The 19,825-nt window shown below is 50.5% G+C and overlaps 2 protein-coding genes across 4 annotated transcripts in view; one reads left to right on the top strand and one right to left on the bottom strand.

Annotated features, from left to right (window-relative positions):
* Positions 1–519: 519 nt before the first annotated feature.
* On the bottom strand, positions 520–4,060 carry RAB17 (RAB17, member RAS oncogene family). The gene is made up of 6 exons (XM_084288849.1): positions 3,826–4,060; positions 1,747–1,906; positions 1,370–1,521; positions 1,141–1,266; positions 764–857; positions 520–674 (listed from the first exon to the last, which is right to left on the bottom strand). Exons 2-6 carry the CDS (start codon positions 1,901–1,903, stop codon positions 568–570), a joined length of 636 nt encoding a protein of 211 aa, XP_084144975.1. The 5' UTR covers positions 1,904–1,906; positions 3,826–4,060; the 3' UTR covers positions 520–567.
* A 10,797-nt stretch (positions 4,061–14,857) lies between these two features.
* LRRFIP1 (LRR binding FLII interacting protein 1) overlaps positions 14,858–19,825 on the top strand; it is a 100,331-nt gene continuing 95,363 nt past the window's right edge. For 2 of the 3 annotated variants that reach the window (XM_084289221.1, XM_084289222.1), the window contains exon 1: positions 14,858–15,076. In XM_084289221.1, coding sequence (XP_084145347.1) covers positions 14,987–15,076 — 90 coding nt within the window. In that variant the 5' untranslated portion in view covers positions 14,858–14,986. Of the gene's footprint in view, positions 15,077–15,100; positions 15,815–19,825 lie in introns of those variants that run through there. The other variant, XM_084289226.1, reaches the window with a different exon arrangement.

Below are 19,825 nucleotides of genomic sequence, written 5' to 3'. Positions count from 1 at the left end.
CACTGCCTTGTGGCCAAGCATTTCCCAGGGTTTGAGAGTCACTGTGCACCCCAAAAAACAGCTGTGGTGTCACCCCATGGGCAGGGGGCCCCTCACCCTTTGGGGGTGGAGGAGATGAGAGTGTCCTGCCTTCCCCTATAAAAAACACAGCAATTTGGGCAGCTGCTGCTGGGCTCTGATCCCTGCTACCTCCAGACCTTTGTGGTCCCCACCTGCGTGTGGACACGGGGGTCAGGGAGAAGGAGGCGGTGAGGGCGACAGGCTCTTTATTCGCACCCATATGCGAAAACGCATTACGATGGGGTGGGATCCTGGCCGGGCTGGTGGCAGCACGGTCCCTGGGACCAGCAAGGAGGTCACCCCCGTGGAGAAAGCTGCTGTGAGAGCCTGGCCCAGGACCCCGTGCATGCACCACGTGCGCTCTCGTGGAGAAGATGACGAGGAAGGTCCTTGGTCTGTGCCATCCATGTGCCACCTGCTGTCTTCTCACCACCAACGCCGAAAGGACGAGGTCGGGTCCCTCCTGTCCTCCCCGATGCCATGTCCCGTGGGGAGCCTGTGACCCCTTCACACCCGGCAGCACCCTGTCCTCGCCCTGCTCTCCCCCAGGTCCACGTGCTGCCCGCGGTGCGGGGCCGGCGCCTTCTCCGCTTCACGCTGCAGGAGCTGAAGGGCTGGGGGGGAGCAGAGCCACAGGGCAGCACCCCCTGCCCAGGGGTCCCGTCCGTGCCTGGGGGGCTTCATGCTTCCCCCCGTGTCTTACCTACGGCCATAAAGACATCCTTTACTTGGTGGTTGGATTTCGCCGACGTCTCCATGAAGAGCAGGCTTCTGCTCCTCGCGAACTCTTCGCCCTCCTGGGAGGAGAAGAGGTGAATTAATTTCCCTGGCCCTGGCCCTGGGGACCCTGGGGGCATGGGGAGACCTCTCGGGGTCAGTTTCTCCCCCAGGCATGAGGTTTGGGGGCGCAAGGTGACCACAAGAGCCAGGCTTATTCAGGGTTGGGTAAGAGCAGCCAAAGGTCCTGCCATGAAATTGCACCAAGAAATTGCCTGTAAATGCATCACTGACCTCTGAGGGACCTCCTTTTGGGGGTGCCCAAAGGCCCTTTGGGGAAAGGGGGATGAGGCAGGTGCCCACCTTGGCCGGGACCTCTCTCTCCTCAGCCAGGTCCGTCTTGTTGCCCACCAAAGCGATGACGATTTCATCGTGCAGGAACTCCTTCTCCAGCTCCTTTAGCCACTGCTTCGCCCTGCCGAGTGTTTCCTGGGGAGAGACAGCAACACCACAGCTCCTAGGGCTTTCTGCCCCACCAGTGGGGTGTCTCGGGGCAGCATTTTGGTGCTGAGGGGCTCAGCACCCCCCTCACCTTGTTGGTGATGTCGTAGACGAGGAGGGCGGCGTGGGCGCCCCGGTAGTAGAGGTGGCAGACGCTGTGGTACTTCTCCTGCCCGGCCGTGTCCCAGATCTCCAGCTTGACCGTGGCCGACTCCATCCGTATTATTTTCGTGAAGAAGGAGCCTGAAAGAGAGGCGGGATGGGGCTCAATCAATTGGGGTAAGCACGGAGAGACTGGGGCTGCTGCCACGGGGCTGCACCCAATTCAAGGTTGGGGATGCTGCTGTGGAAACTGGATGGGTTTTCACCACCCCAGCAGAAGAGGTTGGCTGCTCACTCCCGAAGCTGGCAGCAAATGGGGGAAGCAAATCCACCTTGGGGGGGAGGAGGGGGGAAATGCTCACTCACATCCCACGGTGGGCAGCGACTCCTGGAAGTCGTTCTTCAAGTATCGGTAGGCCAGGCTCGACTTTCCCACCGCCGTGCTCCCCAGCAGCACCACCTTGTAGATGTAGGTGGGACAATGCCTCTCCAGCGAGCCGCCTGCCGCCCCTTCCTGCGCCATCTCCTGCAAGGAAACCAACCCAAAACGTGCCTGCAGTGACCCCAAGTCCACAAGCTGAGCATCCCACATGAAATCCCTACTGGTGACAGTGTGGTGTGACCTCAAAACGGCTTTTGGGGGCTCGCCCACTAACTCAGTAAGTCCATCATTGCCCAAAAGAGCCAGTTTTAACACTTAAACTCAGCCCTGCCCATGCCCAGTTGGAGTTTGCCCAAGTTTTCCCTTTTCCCTCGATTATTGGAAGTGTTATTATTATTATTCCCTTGATTATTTTCTGCTTTCAGCCCATTAAATGCACTGTACAGCCTGATGACAAAGAGCGTGGTCACAGTTCATGCAGGTAATTATCTGGCTTATTATTTTATTTAAATAAAAATAAAAATAAAATGCAGCATAAGGGTGCACTCCTTCTGGTATTTTTATGTCTGCTGCCATAGGTAATGCTCAAAAAAGCTTTACAGGCAGCCGCATGAAAAGATCTGCAGATTGTCTTGTAAACCCTGTTACTCCTTTTTTTTTCAAATTATTTCTTAAAATGCACCTCCATTTAACCCCAGAAGACTGCACGAAGCCCCCTCGACAATTACTGCAATCGCTGGAAATTTCCTTGCAAACACCTATTGCAGAGGGGGAGCGTCGCCGCAGCTCATCTCCAACAATTTCTTTTCTCCCATGGTAAGAGGGTGCAGGGGGTTCATGTCCCTGGTCGCCAAGAAAGCAAAACAAGTCGTTTTGTTCTGATTTTGATGGAAACTAACAGGATTTAGGGGAAAGTGTTTGTTTTTGTTGCTGTTGAAGGATTGCTCTTCGTCGGCGCTGCCGAGGCAGCCTCCCTGACTTCCCTGTGCTGGGATGAGGGTGTCAGAGAGAAACCCTGAAATCTCCTTTCCTGCTGGTTTTGTGAGCTAAGCCCCACCAGAGCACACCAGGAACCTTGCTGGTATTGGAAAAATTAGGAAAAAGTTTGATTTGACCTCAAACAGACTCCCTATTTTGTGGCAGCTGTGTCCCGAGGCAGACATTTGGGGCAGGCTCTGCTGACCTTACCCTAGCAGCTTCGTGCCTGCTTCCAGCTGAGGGTTAAGCGTTGCATAAAACCCACGTTTTATGGGCTTTATTGTTAGTGATATGAGCCAGAAACAGGAGGTGGAGCAGTTATCTGAGCTGGAAGGCAGCAGCGAGGGCTTGGCATTTGCCGCTCGATAAATCAGTATCTGCGTTATCGCTAACCTGAGGGGGGGGGGTCCTGCTGTGTTCACTCTCAGGGGTAAATATTTCCAAAAAATATTACCCTTTATTTCCAAAGAAAAGATATAATTGGGGAAAAAAATAAAAGGAATGCAAAGATTTGGAGATGGAGACACTGAGAAGTGTCGTGTAAGCCTCTGTTTAACTTCCTGGGAAATTAACAGCGTCTAATTGATGTCTGAGCCAGCAGCTCTCAGAGGATGCTGGAGCCATTTGCTGGGTTTCTGCTGCACCTACCCTGCAGGTTTGGGACGTGGGATTTTTTTTATGGTGTTTTGTTTGTTTGTTTGTTTTTCCCCAGCTGGTGCTAGCACACCGGCGTCCCCAGATCGTTCCTGCTGGCGCTGAGCTCTGCGGCAGTCACCGTGCTTAGGGGAAGCTTGCCAGGGGACAGGGAAACCTGCACTGCAAAGACACTTTGATGTGTACACACTGCTGGATCCACGCAGCGCTGATTGCCCAACACGATCAGCCCTCCCCTGAGCTGCGGGGAGCAGAGCCTGGGTCATTATCGCCCTGCTGGGGAAAGAAAGCCAGCAACAAGCGGAGATCCCCCTCCGACTGCGATTTTGGAGGCTGGGCTGCCTTTATGGCTGGGATTTGAGGCTGATTATGGGTGGGAAGACACAAGTCTTGGGATTTTGGGGGAGGTGGGAGGCAGAGGAAGGGGTTACCTGGCTGCAGGCTGGCTCTCCTCTGGCGCAGGGGTGGCGGAGGACGGGGACGGCCTCGACAGATGAGGACAGCCTTGATGGATGGAGATGACCTTGATGGATGAGGACGGCCTCGACGGATGGGAACAGCCTCAGCAGACAGGATCAGCCTCGACGGGTGGGGACGGCCTCCTCCAACCTCCCCGGCTGCCTCCTCTCCACAGAAATCTAAAAGCGAAACTCCGTCAGGCGCGCCAGCAGCTGCCGGAGAGTGGTGCCAGAGCCAAGAGGTGAGCAGAAACGGGTGAACCTTAAACCCTCCCTGCCGGCTGGGCGAGGCAGGGCCATAAACCCTGCCCTCTGTGCTCCCTCTGTCCCAGCTGTCCCTTGTCCCTGCTGCAGGAGCTTTTTTTTTCAGTGGCTTGAGCTCCGAGGTGCTGTGAGCATCACCTCCCGCATCCCGCAGCTGGGATTTGGGAAGGGGAGGGTTGGGTACGAGGCAGGCTGGTGCCAGGGATCCAGCCTTTGTAGGGTTTTTTCTAACACTGTGATTTCTGCTGACACAGGTGAGACTCCTCTTTGGTCCCAGGCTGCGATAACTCGGAGCTGGGGCTGCCAAAGGGATTTGGTTTTTGGGGAGCGGGTGGGAAGCGGCACACCCGCTGCTCCCGCAAAGGGCTTCGCAGACAAGCTGGCGAGGCGCAGACAAAGCGAGCAAAGAAAAAAACCTGAGCACTTGGGCTTTTCCTGCCTTTTAATTAAACTAATGGCTGGTTACCGCAGGGGCTGGGCGCTTTGTAGAGAGCTCTTGTTAAAGCTCTTACATCTTAATGGGGGAAAAGCACAGTGTATTGGGATAACCGGTCTGGAGAGAGAACAGGAAGATCTGCAGGTCATTAAAAACCTAAAGGAAGGTGGCTTTTGTGTTTGTAGCACTAACCTGGCCCTCTGTAACGCCTTGCCTTCCAGAGCCAGCTCTGAAGGCTTTCTGGATCTGCACGAGTAACTTTTTGGTCTGTGAGCCAAATGAGAGTGGATTTTCCTTTTTTTGGGGGGGAACAAATCCCAGCACCGACACCACTCAGCTGCATCCAGCCCCCGAGCAGAGCTTAACCTGCACCCAGCTCCTGGCCGGAGGGCAGGAAAGCCTTTCCTCCCGGCTCCCTGCCCATCAGCCAGGCTAGAAAGGATCTGGGGAGCCTTTGAAGAAGTTTCCTACCCACCCTGTGAAATCCCAAACCGGCGTGAACCTGGGTTGGCACAGCAGAGGGGTAGAAAAGCGTTTGGGCACTTCTCTTCTTGCCTTTGTTCCTAATCCCAGTCGCATTTGCCTGGGATGAGGCAGGGGCTTTCATAAGCACCCCCTGGGTCCCAGGGGAGGTGTCCCTGGGGTGGGCACCGTCTCCGGCACGGGACCTTCTCCAGCTGCAGACCCACTAGGGGGCACAGCTCGTCCGTGATTTCAGACAGCACAGCTCTCTGCTGCCGAGTCTCCTTTCTGAACCTGCTCCTGGAGCTTTACGCTTGTGGTTACACCGCAAGACCTGGTAGGAGAGCTCTGGCCGCAGGGCTGGTAGGCACCAAATATTCCAACCCAGCGAGGCATGACCTGAGCACCTCAAAACCGCTTGCGGACCTTCCCCTGCTGCTCTGTTTTCATCCTTTTTCCTGCAGGAGCTGCAGCGTTTTAGTAGCACACAGGGCTACCAGAACAGGTCAGAATAAATCTCCTAGGGCAAAACTCCCAGGGTATATTTTGGCCACCCAGATTGCTCCGTGCACACTGCTGTCTGCCTCGTCTTTTGCTGCACAGTGGGATGAAGAAAGTACCTGAAAGCACGAGTGGCTTTTCCTTTCTTTCTGCTGTTCCCAGGGAATGTGGAGGAGCAGAAAAAAAAAATGCATTATTTATACTGGAAAGGCACTGGGAAACTTGTCCTTAGCAGTGAGAGCAAAGCACAGAGCTGGGACTGCTAGAGATGCTTGGGACAGACGTCTTGTCCCTCTGCACTGCCAGCTTCAAAGGAACTGGTCACTTGTGGGTGAGTATATTTAGCAGGCCTTGCCTTTGGGATAACTATTTCGGTTTAGCCAGTCTTGCTAAAAATGAGCAGAGTCCATCTGCAGTCCTGGCTCTTTGCAGAACCAGTTGTTGCCTTACCCTGCTCCTCTGAGCAGGCTCCAAACTGCCTGGGTATTTCGGGGAATAACGAGGTTGTTTGGGGAGCTTCAGGCTCATTTTGGGAGGCAGGGGATGCAAAGCCTCAGGAATAGGCCAAGGCTCTCCTATTTTTACAGGCTGGTTTGTTTGGAGAAGAAACATCCGAAGCACAGTAAGCACAGCGAGTTCAAAGTGAGAGGTCAGGACAAATTACGTTTATGAGCTGCAAATGGGCTCCTTTGCTATCAGATCACTTTAAAGGTGCTCTTAAAAAAATCCTGGTGAAGCAGAAAGCCCAGGGTCTGAGCAGATCTTGTCCATAATGCTGGTGGGGGCTGTTATTGCTTTACCCCTGCGCTTGCTGACAGGTATGTGGTGTGCTGGGGTAGGCACAGCCAGCCCACAGGGGCTGCTCGCAGCTCAGGGCTCGTGCTGAGGACACAAGGAGCCACTGTCTGCACAAAGCCCAAGCTGGGAGCTGTCAAATAGGCTCCTGGAAGCCACGCTGGAAAGGGAATCGGTGCTCCCAAGCTGATGCACAGCTGCCTACTAAACCCCTCCAGATCCCTGGGTATAGCGCCATGTGAAAGTGAGCCAATTCCAGAAAATCGAATTATAGACTTGTGAATCGTGCTGGGAAATGCTTAAGGTTGAATGCACCACTCTTGTCTACTTTACGTCTTGCTGTCCCTACTTTCTAGGAGCTTCACCAGCTCTGAGAGGACATCACCACCTTTCTGCAAGCTGTTGCTGTCTCTCTTCTGTGCCTGCAGTAACGTCGTGAGCTGGTGCAATGAGATCCCCTGGAGTTCACACTCTGAAGACCGATGGTAGCCTGCTCACGATAGTACAGGCAAGGTTTGTTCCTGCTGTTGCAACAGAGCCTTAACGAGTCATTTTGTCAGCCCTAAGAGGAAGAAGAGCTCTGCCTTTGTTAATGAGAGAAAAACCGAGCTCCTCCCTCTTGCAATGGCAGGGCTACGAAATATTTTGAGGGTTAGTGGTGTCGCAATGACGAACAGATATTTACGCTGAGCCTCAAAACCCAGCCTGTTGTGAACTGCTTCAGGCCTCTAAAGTGCTCGCCTTCCCCTATTAATTATTAATGTCGCTAAAACACTCCAGAGATTGGCCTGGAAACGTTAAACACGCTTAATATTAATGGGTCCCAGATGATAAGTGATGGTGAACGTGTTAAAGAGCAAGGAGGGAAAATAACTACTGACTACAATAAACATTTTCAGTGCCTGTGAACCACAAGAAATGCTTTCCTGTGGCTTTGCCTGGAAATTGGTTGAAGGGGCAGGTCCTGGAGGGAATCCACTGGAAATGAGACTGGGATGGTCATAGGGATGGCTGGGGGATGCCGGGCAGACCCACAGCTGGGACACTGGGAGAAGAGAACCCTTGGAGGATGCAGAAAAAGAAGGAAAAGTTCTACAAAAGGGGATTCATCGTTACCAACAAGGTGCAGGGTTTGCATGATGAAAGCCCCTAAGCTCCCCCTGCCACGTGCGTTGTCTGCTGCCCACCCTGAGCTCAGGGGGATGCTTTTTTTGCCATGCAAAGGGGATGGACCCTGACCTTGATGATAAAATTTGGTGATTTCTGGCCAGCTGGGTTAAGCTTTTAGTCCAGGACAGGCACACATGGACAGAGTGATCACATATGGCTCGTTCTCTTAGGAAAACAGGCTAAAAAATGGCTGTAGGTAGCACCTTTCTACGCAAAGGGCCGCGGAGGAGTTCACTGACAGCCAAAAAAATATCTCCCAGCCCAGTTAATCTCCCCCAGCAGTGTTTTGTTTGTCTGTGTTTTCACGAGACGGTCGTGATGAACGCGACTGCAAGCGGTTTGCCAGCGCAGGGAGAGTGGGAAATACTTGAGCAATGTTGTCTCACGCAGACTTGGAAAGCTCGTGTGGGTGTGAACACGAGTTTATTTCTGCCAGAGTCCCCACCCAGTTTTTGGATGTATAGCACAGACGCATTCACAGGGCGTTTTAGGATGGGGTCCGTCTCCCCCTGCCTCGCAGAGGGCCGGCAGCCACGCGGTCTCCTTGCTTTTATTTTTCGGGTCACGTCAGAGTGTTTGGCTGGTTTCCAGCTGCTCCTTGGCTTCACGGGCTGGGTGTTGCAGGCGTGGTGTGTACACGCACGGGAATAGAAATTATTTCATCTGTCTGAGCCCCAGCAGCCTCGCTTTGTGCCAGCCACCGCTGCTACGCGGAGGTGAGACGTCTCATCCCCTGCCAGCGAGCCAGCAAGGGATGGAGATGCCTCGGGGGGGAAACCATTACCTGCTATGACCTTAAGCAGCTCCTTTCCTAATTGAAAAATGTATTAAAAATTATTTTGGGAACTTCTAATTAGTTTTGTGGAGCCGCTGATGCGCTCGGGATGTTTCAGGAGCTTTAGTGACCGCCCAGAAAGAGGCCACCGCAGAAAAGTCTCTTTCCTCTCAGCCACCACCACTGCTGCAAGGTCAGGGAGGATGAAAACTTCTGCAGAAATCGAGGTTGAGCAATGAAGGTGGTGTCTGACAAATTCCTGGGGAACTCCCCAAGACAGTGCCCAGCCCTACGTGATTTGAAGCTGGAAACCCTGCAATAAGTGGCTATGCGCTGAGTTTAAAAAAAAAAAAAAAAAAAGCAAAAGAAAGAGCAGAAATTTGTGGCTAAGGCTGTTCTCTTTCTGCCTTTGGGATCTGTTTCCAGCCAGGTGCTTGCAAAGCCATTCAGCTGTCTATGTAACATGGTGGCTTGTAGATGCAAGCACACATTTTCCTCTATGTTCAGTTTGGGTTATTCAGTGCTTTTTTGTTACTTTTTTCTTTAATGCAGCTGAAATGAAAGCATTCTGTGTCAACTGAGTGTGTTTGGGGAAAAATCTTCTTTTAATTGTTTCTACAGTCGTCAAGAAAATTAAGCACTAGCAATTTTGACAGCTCTTGCCCGACCGTTTTGGCTCTTTGCTGATGGAGAAGAGGGGAAATAATTCCCTCACAGCCCTACAGGGAGCGATCAGAAGGGCTTCAGTGCCATAATAATTAATGCTGTGGAAAGGCTGACAAGGAAATTGCAGAGGATGGTAATTGGTGAGGGGCTTGGGGTGCAGGAGCTGGCTGATGGCTCAGGGTGCATGGGGGCAGAGGGCAAGGAAAGCATGCTGAGCGCATGGATCACTCCCAAATGTCATTTTTCCCTGTGAATGGAAAAAATAGGAATACTAGGGGTGCTAGGAAAATGTATTATGACTTAAAATGAGATGCACCTTCAGCTCGAATGCGCTGTGACATGTGAAGTGTTTTGTCTCTGTTTCAATCCAATGTTTTCTTGCTGGTATCTTCTTTCACTTCCGAGTTTAGGCAGACTTCTTCACTTCAGGAAACGATAATGACCTGCCTTCCTGCCCTGCTGGTGATTAGCACAGCTGGAGGCTGCATCCCTGAGCACTAGCACAGCTTGTTTTTGGCTGGCCAGGAACTATATCAACTGTCTGTCTCTGTCCTGGGCGGGTGGGTGAGCAAGGCAGGAGATGGAGCAGCGATGCACGGCTTCAGCACACTTGCAGAAATCATGAGACATCAAATGCAGGAGCTTTTCTTCCTGGTATTAAGTGGTTGGAACCGTTTCCTGAGAAAAGACACGACAATTTTTTAAATTTGATGTAAAAGTGGTGAATGGGAAATAGTTCGTCCTTGACAGGTGTGGAAGATCTCTAGAAGCAAAGCATGGCTGAGTTCTCTGGCACTGGAGAAAAGGGCTGTTTTTCCTCTAACTTTGGATCAATCTAGATGGATTTCCATAGGGACAGCAAACAGCTCCTCCTTCCACTCCAATTAATTAAACTGGTGTTCACGTAGGCTTTTCCAAATGCTGTCCACGCGCTGTTTTATGGGGCAGTATCACTAATTAGTGCAAACACTCAACCCACTACAGACAATTGGCATTTTCAGGCCCTGTGTTGTGGCTGTGCATTACTGCGGTCCAAAACAACTCGGCTTGAAGAAAACCTGGAGGGCCTGCTCGGAAAATGTGTCTCAGCTTAACCCTGGAATATTTGGGACCGGAGCAGACAAAGCCACGCAGCATGGAGCAGACAAACCTCAGGGAAATCAAATAAGCAGGAAGGATCCAGCCCGTGTAACGAGGCTGCGTGATGCCTTGCTCTCACTTATTTCATGCTTGATGCATTATTTCTAAGAAAACAGCCTGGGGCTCTCTTAAAACGTAGCTTTACATGACAAGAGGGGAACCAGAGGAAGAGAAGCAGCCAGATTTTGCAGCTGGCTGGGGGAGCAGCTAGCGGCACAGCTCCTGAACAGCAGACCCTGATGTGCCTTTGCTGGGAGTCAGGCACAGCCACGAGGCTGCTGTGCAGCAGCCCAGGAGCGGTTTAGCTCCCTGCAGCTGCTGTGGAGCTGGCTCAACTTTGCTTTGCACTGAAAAACCCTAAGCCGTGCTGTGTCTGCTCCTAATTAGATGAGGTCTGAGGAGGCTGCCTCGAGTCGGTTCCCATTTTAGCGCAAAACGGGCAGTTTTCTGCAAGCTCAGTTTGCAAACTGCAGGTAAAGTCCCCTGCCTGGCACGGATTTGGATGTTGCATGATTGAACTGTTGGTCTTATGCCATCCAAACAGGAGCATCGGGGGGGCAGGAGAACTCTCTGGGGCTGCTGCAGTGCCAGCAGGATGGATATTGATGTCCCAAACTTTGTGGCAGGGCAGGGAGCCCCCAGTGCTGGTGTCTGCAGCCAGACACTCATGATAATGCTTAGTTTGGGATGCGTGTCCAGACCTTTTTTGGCAATAAACTTGTGATTTCCAGACTGCTATTATGTATGGCCTGTAGCTTTTGTGCTAACTTGGCTCCAAACTTTATGCAGAATCATCCCAGCTCTTCTCTCCAAAGGGGTTTATAGAAAAGAGATGCAGATTTTCTGCCTACGGCTATGCAAGTCTGAATTCTTCTTCACACAGGTAACCAGATGAAGAGGCACCATTTCAGGTAGGGTCTTGTGGATGTTTTGTGCAATGGTGGAAGTATTTGCATTGAGACACCCTTACCTGAAATGCTGTAACATAAAACATATTTTTTTTGCTGTTTGTGTTGTGATGCTGGCACACAACTAACCCATGATCAGTTTGTGACCCCAGAACTTCCTCCTCTTCTGTCACCTCCGGCTGATGAGATCACGGGTTCAGTCCTTGACATGGGATTTGCAGTCTGCCTGATGTCATTCCACTCGTGTCTTAGCCTCTTCCTATTCTCGTATGACTTTATCCTCCTTTATTGATGTTGCTTCATAACCCCGCGAAATGCACAGGGTGTATTTCATTAGCGCTGGACTACTTGCGTGGGAGTGCTAATGAAAACATTAAATGAAATCAAGCCCAAGGCTTTGAAAAACTCCTTCGGAAGGATGATTCTTCCTCGGCCTTGAAGAGGGTCCAATTCTGAGGTGAAGCCACGCAAGGTTCCCAGCACAACAGAGCTCCCCTGATGCAAATAGCCGCTCTTTTGACATGAGGACAAATGAATTTAATCCCGACACATCTGCATGGACGCTATCGGTCTCCTGAGCCCTGTCTTGATGCTGCTCAGATGTGACACCAACATCTCAAGGCTTCTCCCAGGAGGGTTCATTTGCTGAAGAGACAATTATCATGGGCCCTTTAGGAGGTACAATAAAGGAGAAGCCCTTTAGATGCAGCAGTGTGTGTTTTTTTTTCTGAAGTACCTCAGTGCCAGCACATAGTTGTCCGCGATGTAATTTTTTCCCATTAATATATCCGCAGACCCTGCTGGATAGCACTGCTGTTATGTTTGCAAAATGTTACGGTGTTAGTGGGGCTCTGCTCCTCTCACGTATCTTGACAATATGAAATATCGGCCTCCGAAGTGTTGGTTTTCCAAAGTATTTAAGTGCTCCACTCTCCTTGGGCTAATGGACATCTTATTAAAGCTGTCAAACTTCATTTCTGGCTAGCCAGATGCCACAGTCCTATGGTGTAGCAGAGAGGTGTCCCTGTGTTTTCTTTCAATGCTGTCAGCTAGCGACTGGATTCCCCTATCCCTGGGCTTGCTGCTAATAGAAACATAACCATATTTTGCTGCGAAGTGCATAAAAACATCAATTTTATTATGTAAAAAGGGCCTACTGAGTACACAAGCAGCAGCAGCTTTAACAGCTGATTGCTTGTTCTGATCCTCCAGAGTGCGGTTTTACAAGGCGGTTTGGTTTAAGAGCAGCACAGAGGGAAAATTGTGTCTTTGGGATGTACTCTGCATGAAATGGCCCCCTTGTACGCAGGATATTGGAGAACGAGGTACGTATTATGCTCTTAAAATAGAGCCCTTTGAAACTGGCATGGGATACTCAGGCTTGTCTGAGTATCATTAATCACAGTTATGGCTCTCAGACAAAATGAGCCTCGACTTCACGTTGCTTGTTAAAATAAGAAATGCGTGTTTCAGTATTTAATTTGCAGCGGCAGTCAATGCACTTCACAGTGTAGCCAAAACTAATGTATTTGAATCATTACTTCATATTTATTTGGACAAATTCTGTATGTATAGTGTCTTTACAACGAGACAGCTTATTTTGACTGTATTAAAAGAAGAAATTACTGTAAGTGTCTGGAATGCAAGCAAAAAGGATTCCTTAGGCTGCAGTGCATGTGTGATTTGAGTTCTGACTGCAGACACTCAGTAACTTCTCTTCCAAGTACTCTATTATTTTTTTTTCTTTAGAAAGCTCTCTCAATGGCAGGTTTTCAGACATAAATCTGCCCCGCGCAAGCTTCAGCTTGGCTGTAAGGCCAAATCTCTGCAAGGCTTCCAGCCAGTAAGGCACGAATGCAAATCTTCCTGCACGGCTGAACTGGAAATTCCTCGCGTGGATAACAGTGATGCAGCCACACAGGTGGCTGAAATCCCTGGGTAACACGGGCCTAAAAATAAGGCTCTGCCCTGTGCCTTTAGCCAGAATTCCTCAAAGGGCAGGGGCAAATTCAAGGATAAGGGCTCAGGGAACAAGCTATGCACAGCCTGATAGGGCTAAGCAAGGCCTCTGGGAGGTGAGGTTGGTGTGTGAAGGTGGCTGAAGGAGGGAAGCCTGTGGGATATCTAGGAAAACCAGTCACAGTGAGGCTTTACCCACACAGCCAGATCACTATTAAAGCCCCTGCACAGCCTTGCAGAACGTGTGCTTTTGTCTCCACTTGTGTGGAGTCAGAGTAGACGTGACTCCCAATCTGGGGATGTGGCACCCTTGTTTTCAGTGCCCAAGCAAAGTGGGGGACTGACGTAGCTGCTTCTGCTGACAAAAAGTCGTTTATTTCTTGCAGAGATAAATAGTCCCAGGCACAAGAAACAGCATTGGTCCATGCTGAGTCATCAGAAGAGCGATGGATCCCCAAACAACTTTGAGATGAGCTGTGAGCTCACACACAGCCCAAATTGTCTAAAAAAAAAAAAAGGAAAACAAACAAGACACAGCATTTCCGAGAAAGTAATGTCGACAGCTGTCCACCAAAGGTCTGTGTGATTCCTTGCTAAGTTTGTCCCATCGCGTTTCACTTGGGGCCCTGCAGGCATTGCCCTGCCGAGGAATGAAGACAATGGATTCGGCACAGGCACCGGCTATAAATAGTCACCTTGATGTCACTGGTATAAAAAGCAGCAAGTGACAATTAAGTAGTTTCTGGAGAACCAGAAGCCCAGTAGCCTGGATTGCATGGAGGGCGTTTATACCCATCTGGGGAAAGGGATTCTGCTAGAACTAGTTTTTTTTTTTTTCCTGAAGCAGCAACTGGTTGCTTTATGTCCTGATAAATGCCCTCATGGGAAGGGATGATATATTAAACTGCTTGACACAATTTTGAATTCGAGGATCAGTCTTCTGCAGAAATGACCCAAATCCCCATTGTCATCCATGAAAACTTCCAGATAAGCGTTGGCTTTGGGTGTGCATGGGCTGACAGATCTGGTCAGCAAACCCAGAAACCTGCGGGTAGTGATGCTGTGGTGATTTCTGATTTTAGAACAGGTCTGATCTGTAATTTGGAGTTGGCCTGAGCTTTGGCTGTTTTCCTCCCCTTTCTAAGATTTATCTGGGGGCTCGATTTAGAGAGAGAGGGATTTAGATTAGATGTTAGGAAGAAATTTTTCACTCAGAGGGCGGTGAGGCCCTGGCACTGGTGGCCCAGAGAAGCTGTGGGTGCCCCGTTCCTGGAGGTGTTCAAGGCCAAAGTTGATGGGACTTTGGCCAGCCTGATCTGGTGGGTGGCATCCCTGGTGGGTGGGTCAGAACAGTGGTATGAGGGGATGTATTTGGGGTCAGAACAGTGGTACAAGGGGACGTATTTGGGGTCAGGACAGCGGTACAGGGGGATGTATTCGGGGCTAGAACAGCGTTATGTGGGGATGTATTCGGGGTTAGAACCACTGTATGAGGGGACATATTTGGGGTCAGAACAGTGGTATGAGGGGATGTACTCGGGGTATGAACAGTGGTACGAGGGCTGTGACAGGAATCCTGGAGATCACTGGCTCTTTGTCGGCGCCAGTTACTTCACCTCGGCTAAGCACCGAGCTGCTCGATGCTGGCAGCTTGGCGGAATTAACCACATCCACCAACCCACGGTACAAAACCCCAAACCCCTCACCCCAAAAGCCCCAAACCCCAACTCCTCTCCTCAAAACCTCAAATCCCTCACACCACACCCCACGCGCCTCACGTGAAAACCCCCAGACCCCTCACCCCAAAACCCCAAACCCCTCACCCCAAATCCCCAAAACCCCGACCCCAAAACCCCTCTCCCCAAGCCCCTCCCGGCCGGAGCCGGCGGCGCATGCGCGGGGCGGGGGCGCTGTGTGTCGGGCTGCTGAGGGCGGGCGGGCGGCTGAGGCAGGAGCCGGGGGGGCGCGGGGCGGCTCCCACCCGATCCTCGCGGAGCCGGATCCCCCTCGATCCCCTCGGACCCGATCCCCTCCGGATCCCATCCTCCCCACCCCGCCATGGGGACGCAGGGCGCCGGCAGGAAGCGGCTGCCGAACCGGGAGCGCCTGACGGCGGAGGACGACGCGCTCAACCAGATCGCCCGTGAGGTGAGCGGCACCCCCTTGTCCTTCATCCCCCTCCTCCTCCTCATCCTCCTCCTCTTCCTCCTCCTCATCCTCCTCAGGGCTCCCAGCGGCCGCCCACGAGCAGCCCCCCCGGCTCTAACGGCCGTAACGGCCGGGGGGTGCCCCCTCCTCATCCCCTCACAGGTGCGAGGCGCAGCCCCTCAAAGACAAAAAACACACACAAAAATAACCCCAAAACACCATTATTTGCGCTTCTCCGCCTCAGCCACAACCCCTGGGGGACAAAGCTGGATTTCTTTTGTGCGAGCAGCGTCCGGCAGCGGTGGCTTTCGGGAAGCTGAGCGCCCTTCCCTGGAGCAGCACCACAGCCTGGGATGCGTGTGGTGGTGGTGGCGGTGGTGGCAGTGGTGGTGGCACCGCTTTGTGTCCCCACACCCTCACCCAAAGCAGCCCCAGACACCCCACCAGCACCGCCTGCCTCTGGGGCCGTCAGCCAGCCTGGATGTTCAAGGGCAAAGTCATTAAACGCTAAGTAAAAGGTAACGTTAATTGCAGCGGTGTGGGGCTATTTATGATCCGAGGGCTCCACTTAAGCCTGAAGCACTTAGGGTGTTTATACGTGAGGGAAACACTGCGTCGTGCCAGCCCAGGCAGGAGTCCTGCTGTATGTAGTCCGGCCTCTTCGCTGAGCAAAAATTGTCTGCTGCGGTGGGCTTGGTATTAATGACTGAGAACCAGGAGCGCTCCTTTTTCATGGAGGTACGTGTAAGAACAAAACGTACACTAAAAGACAGCAGAATGGTGTTTGCAGGCATAAATCTACTTGGAAACTGGCTTGCATATGTTTATATGTAACGAGTTAGGCATGCGGTTCATTAGACATCACATCTTTGGGCTTGATGTGACTTTAAACAGTTAAGAACAGCTGATGACTGCCTTGTTCCTACCAGCTAATTCGTACTGATCGCGTACAGCTGCATGGGATCAATGGCAAATGTGGTGTGAATTTGGCTTTATGTTTATGTGGACTCTTTTGCATCCTTCCTCCGGTAATCTCCCAAAAAGGAGGCTGGTAACCCAGGCTCGAGCCTGGCCCTACAGCCCTGTGGTTCAGCTCTTTGCTGTGTCCAAGCTGGCTGCTGCTAAAGGTGGCTGTCTTGTTCCCTGCCTCTGCTCCCCTTTCTGCCAACACCTGTCTGATTTGGGTGGGTTGGCTGAAGGCATGACCTCAGCCAGATAAAACCCTCTGATGCCAATTAGGCTCTTCTGGTGTCCTTTCCTGAAGCTCAGTTGCTGCAGGGCAGTGTGCTGCTGATGGCTACAGAGGTAGAAGGCAGGCTTATAAACTTTGGATAGGGAGGTAGAAGGCAAACTTACAAATTTGAGTGATAATTTGCGGGTAGATTGAGTTACTTTTAACATCATGCTTCTCAGATTCAGCCTCTAAGGGCAGTTTTGATCTGGGATGTCTCTGCTGTTCTTGAGCTGTTTGTAGCATCTTTGGAATATGTGCTCTATTAACTTCTCTGTGAGTGATTTAGATGGTACATTAACAGAAGTCAGATGTGCCTCAGTATGATGAGAAAATGCTCTTCTGTATGACAAGAAGAGGCTCTTTGAGCGCTGCTGGGAATGGGAAGCTCCTGCGGAGGTAGTTTGAGGTGGGAGGACAGGAACGCCTTGTGTCCGCACGTTAGATAGCACGTAAGGATGACTGCGCTGTCTGCTGGAGCTTGAGTCATGATAACATCCTGGGAATGACTTGGGGATGAGGGCTTAAATTCCACAACTGTGTCCTGGCCACTGTCCTCTGAGCAAAACAGAAATCTGTAACAAGAGGCCTAGGCTGTTCTTTTCTACTTCATGGCTCTCTCCCACTTTCCCTTAGCTTGCCGTATTGTTCTTTGCTGTATCACGAAGAGGTTTGACACTTAGAGTGTTGTTTGTTTGTTTTCTCTGAGCACGGGGTAAGGGACAACCCTATTTGAAAACTCCTCCGCAAGCGTGCCTTTTATCTTCTCCCTTGAGTGCTAAAACTGAACTGAGAAGTTCAAGGTTCAGCATTTTCCCATATTGTTTTAACTCCTTGCATTACTCCCTCTTTAGGTTTTATGCCCTTATCATGGTTTTGTTTAACTGCCTGCTCTTCACACAGGGAGTCCCGGCTGCATCCGTCTGTACAATGCTAAGAACTCTTGAAAATGTAAAGTAAGCCTTTCATCTCCTCCTAATAAAGATGCTGAGTGTTGAGAAGTTTGCAAGGCTTATTGAGTCTTCATCTCTTCCAGCCTTCCTCACGGCTTTTTAGGCAAAGCTTACATGTAGACATACTTCTTGTGTAGGTTTTTACTCCTTTCTTTTTCACCCAGGAGCCGCAGGTACTCACAAGTTGCTGGCGTGTTCAGATGGGAGTCTAAAAGGGGGGTCCAAACCAGATTTATACATAGAGATCCCGTGGTAAAACTACTTCTGGGAGCAAGCTGAAGTGTGTGCATCGTCTCTCCCGTCTGTTTTTCCTCTGGGGTGTTAGTGCTGCTTTGACAGTTTCCAGTTGTATTTTGTTGTTGTCAGAACATCTCAAAAAAAAAAAAAAAAAAAAAAAAAAAAAAAAAGATAGTTCTGACTGTACCGCACGCACGTAAGGGGATTTTACTGTACTGCATTTAAGGAGCCACTAAGGCTTGTAAGGACTTAACCTCCTGCTGTTTGAAGCATAAGCTGGCTGTTTGATTTGAGCTTGCAAATGGGCCATCTTGCCGTAGGTGCAGTCTCACACGGACCAAAAGAGAGCTTTGTGCAGGGAAGAAGGCAGCCCTGGCCTCCGCAGGATGTGTGAACAGTGCTAAGAGGAAGCAACTGTAAGTGAGCGGAAGGAAATTGTAAAAGTGAAGCGTGCTGTAGTGACAGGCTTTTAGCAGTAGTGTTCAGATTAAAATGTTTGGGGGGATTTCTGAACTGGCTCAGCTGTAGGTGGCTTATCACCTTGTCTAGACGTGCTCAGAGCAGAGGGGAAGGCAGCGCTGCTGTACATCACCTCATCCGTCAGGTAAGAGCGCTGCCACACCAATAAATCCGGCTGCTGAGCTGGACTTGCAATTAAATGACTGGCAATTATGTTAATAAGGTGAAATCAAGGAACCTGGCGTTGTGAGTTTCAGACGGACACAGCTAACTGCTGCTCAGGGGTTGCTGTTCGTACACCTAGCTGCTGTTGCTGAGGTTATGCTTGCTGGCTGTCAGCTCCTGCAGATGAGAGCGGAGCTGATCAATGACAGGCTTCTCTGCTTTCAGACTCGTGTTGACGCCAGTAGATTATTCTGTGTTTAGGTCAATGGAAACTTTTGGGCTATTTTATTCCTCTCCGTGAATACATGCCAGCAGTGTTTGCAAAATCTAGCAGTTTGATACTCCTCGAGGTCCGTGCCAGCAGGAGCTGCGTGCGCACACTGTGCAGGCATCTATCTGTTCTCTCGGGCTGGTGTACGTGTGTTTTGGGAAGGCAGCTAACCCTGGGCTTGTAAACCTTACGGGGACTGGTTTCCAGCCCTTTCCCTGCTTTTTGGATGGGTTTGGCATGATCACTTGGGACATCATTTCTAGGGGAGTATCTCTTCCTAAATTCCAGCCTGCTACTGTAATGGTGAAGTGCTCTGTGAGCAGAAGGAATTTTGCAAATACAATGAGAGCTGCTGTCTACGTAAATAAGATTTTTCCTGTAGGCAGATAATATTAATTACTGTCTTCTGTTTTCTTGAACGAGGAAAGCAAGGTCAGGGCAAACTTCTTGTTCTTATTAGGAAAGTAATTTAAACATTGCTGTCCTGATGTCTTGTGTACAGATGTGTTGTACTCCTCACAACAATCCTGGCTGTCATCTCTGTGCTAAAAATCTTCTCTTTCACTGAGCGATTTACAAAGGAGAACTCTTTAACTGGTAATTAATTTGAAAAGTTATTGATTTGACTAATATAATTTGATTTTTTTTCCTGTTAAAAGGTAATATTATGAGGTGTGCTTCATGATTTGTACACTGTATGTTACTTGCAGTATTCAAGAACTGTCACCTATATTTGTGTGTGTGTATATATACACTTTTTAAGTAACTGGCAACATTTGAATCATAGTTCTGATTGTTTCATTGAAGTTCTTAGTTTGCGCGTTGATTTGCATTCTCAGTGATTGAAAAACGGTGATGTTATGCTCCTGTGAAGGAGCAGAAAGTGTAGCTGATGAGAAATGACATGAAATGCAGGTGAAGCTGACCAGCCTGCCCTACTGGGTGCAGTGAGAAGGCACCAAGCAACTCCAGAAGCCTAACTCGGACTTTCAGGACAAGTGAAGAGAAGCTGTGATAATTGTCCATAGAACATAAAGGCCTGGCTTTGAAACCGAGGTGCTAATTTGACTCTGGTTTACACACAGAAACCCTTTGCTGAATGTTGAAGCTGAAGCAAGCAGCCTGGACACGTACATGGGGAGCACAAGCCACGCAGACCTCAGCGAGCTGTTGCCCAGACCAGAGCGTTCCCTAAGGGTGTGCTAGGTAGTGCCAGCTAAGGGCTGGGCACCTCCTTTGTATGATGGGGGAACTTTTCTGAGCAGCCCATGGCATTTAGGAGGTGCACAAAGGCTTTTGTGAGCCAGATAAACAGTTCAGCCCTTAAAACCAGGCTGCTTTATGGTATACCAGGTGCTTGTACCTGACCGACTTCTGAGTTTCGTTGCTGCCTGCCTTTGTGGCAGTGTTGCTGTATGCGAGCAGCTGATCTG

Source organism: Netta rufina, assembly GCF_964035555.1.
Source record: "Netta rufina genome assembly, chromosome: 6".
Classification (NCBI taxonomy): domain Eukaryota; kingdom Metazoa; phylum Chordata; class Aves; order Anseriformes; family Anatidae; genus Netta; species Netta rufina.
Note: the sequence above shows the minus strand (reverse complement) of the source record. Positions and strands in the feature narration are given on the sequence as shown.

Excerpts from the sequence above, each read along its gene's own strand:
- RAB17 (XM_084288849.1), bottom strand. The coding sequence starts at position 1,903 with ATGGCGCAGGAAGGGGCGGCAGGCGGCTCGCTGGAGAGGCATTGTCCC. Across the intron at positions 1,522-1,746 it reads GTCGCTGCCCACCGTGGGAT|GCTCCTTCTTCACGAAAATA; the intron begins GTGAGTGAGCAT and ends CCTCTCTTTCAG. Across the intron at positions 1,267-1,369 it reads TCTACGACATCACCAACAAG|GAAACACTCGGCAGGGCGAA; the intron begins GTGAGGGGGGTG and ends GTCTCTCCCCAG.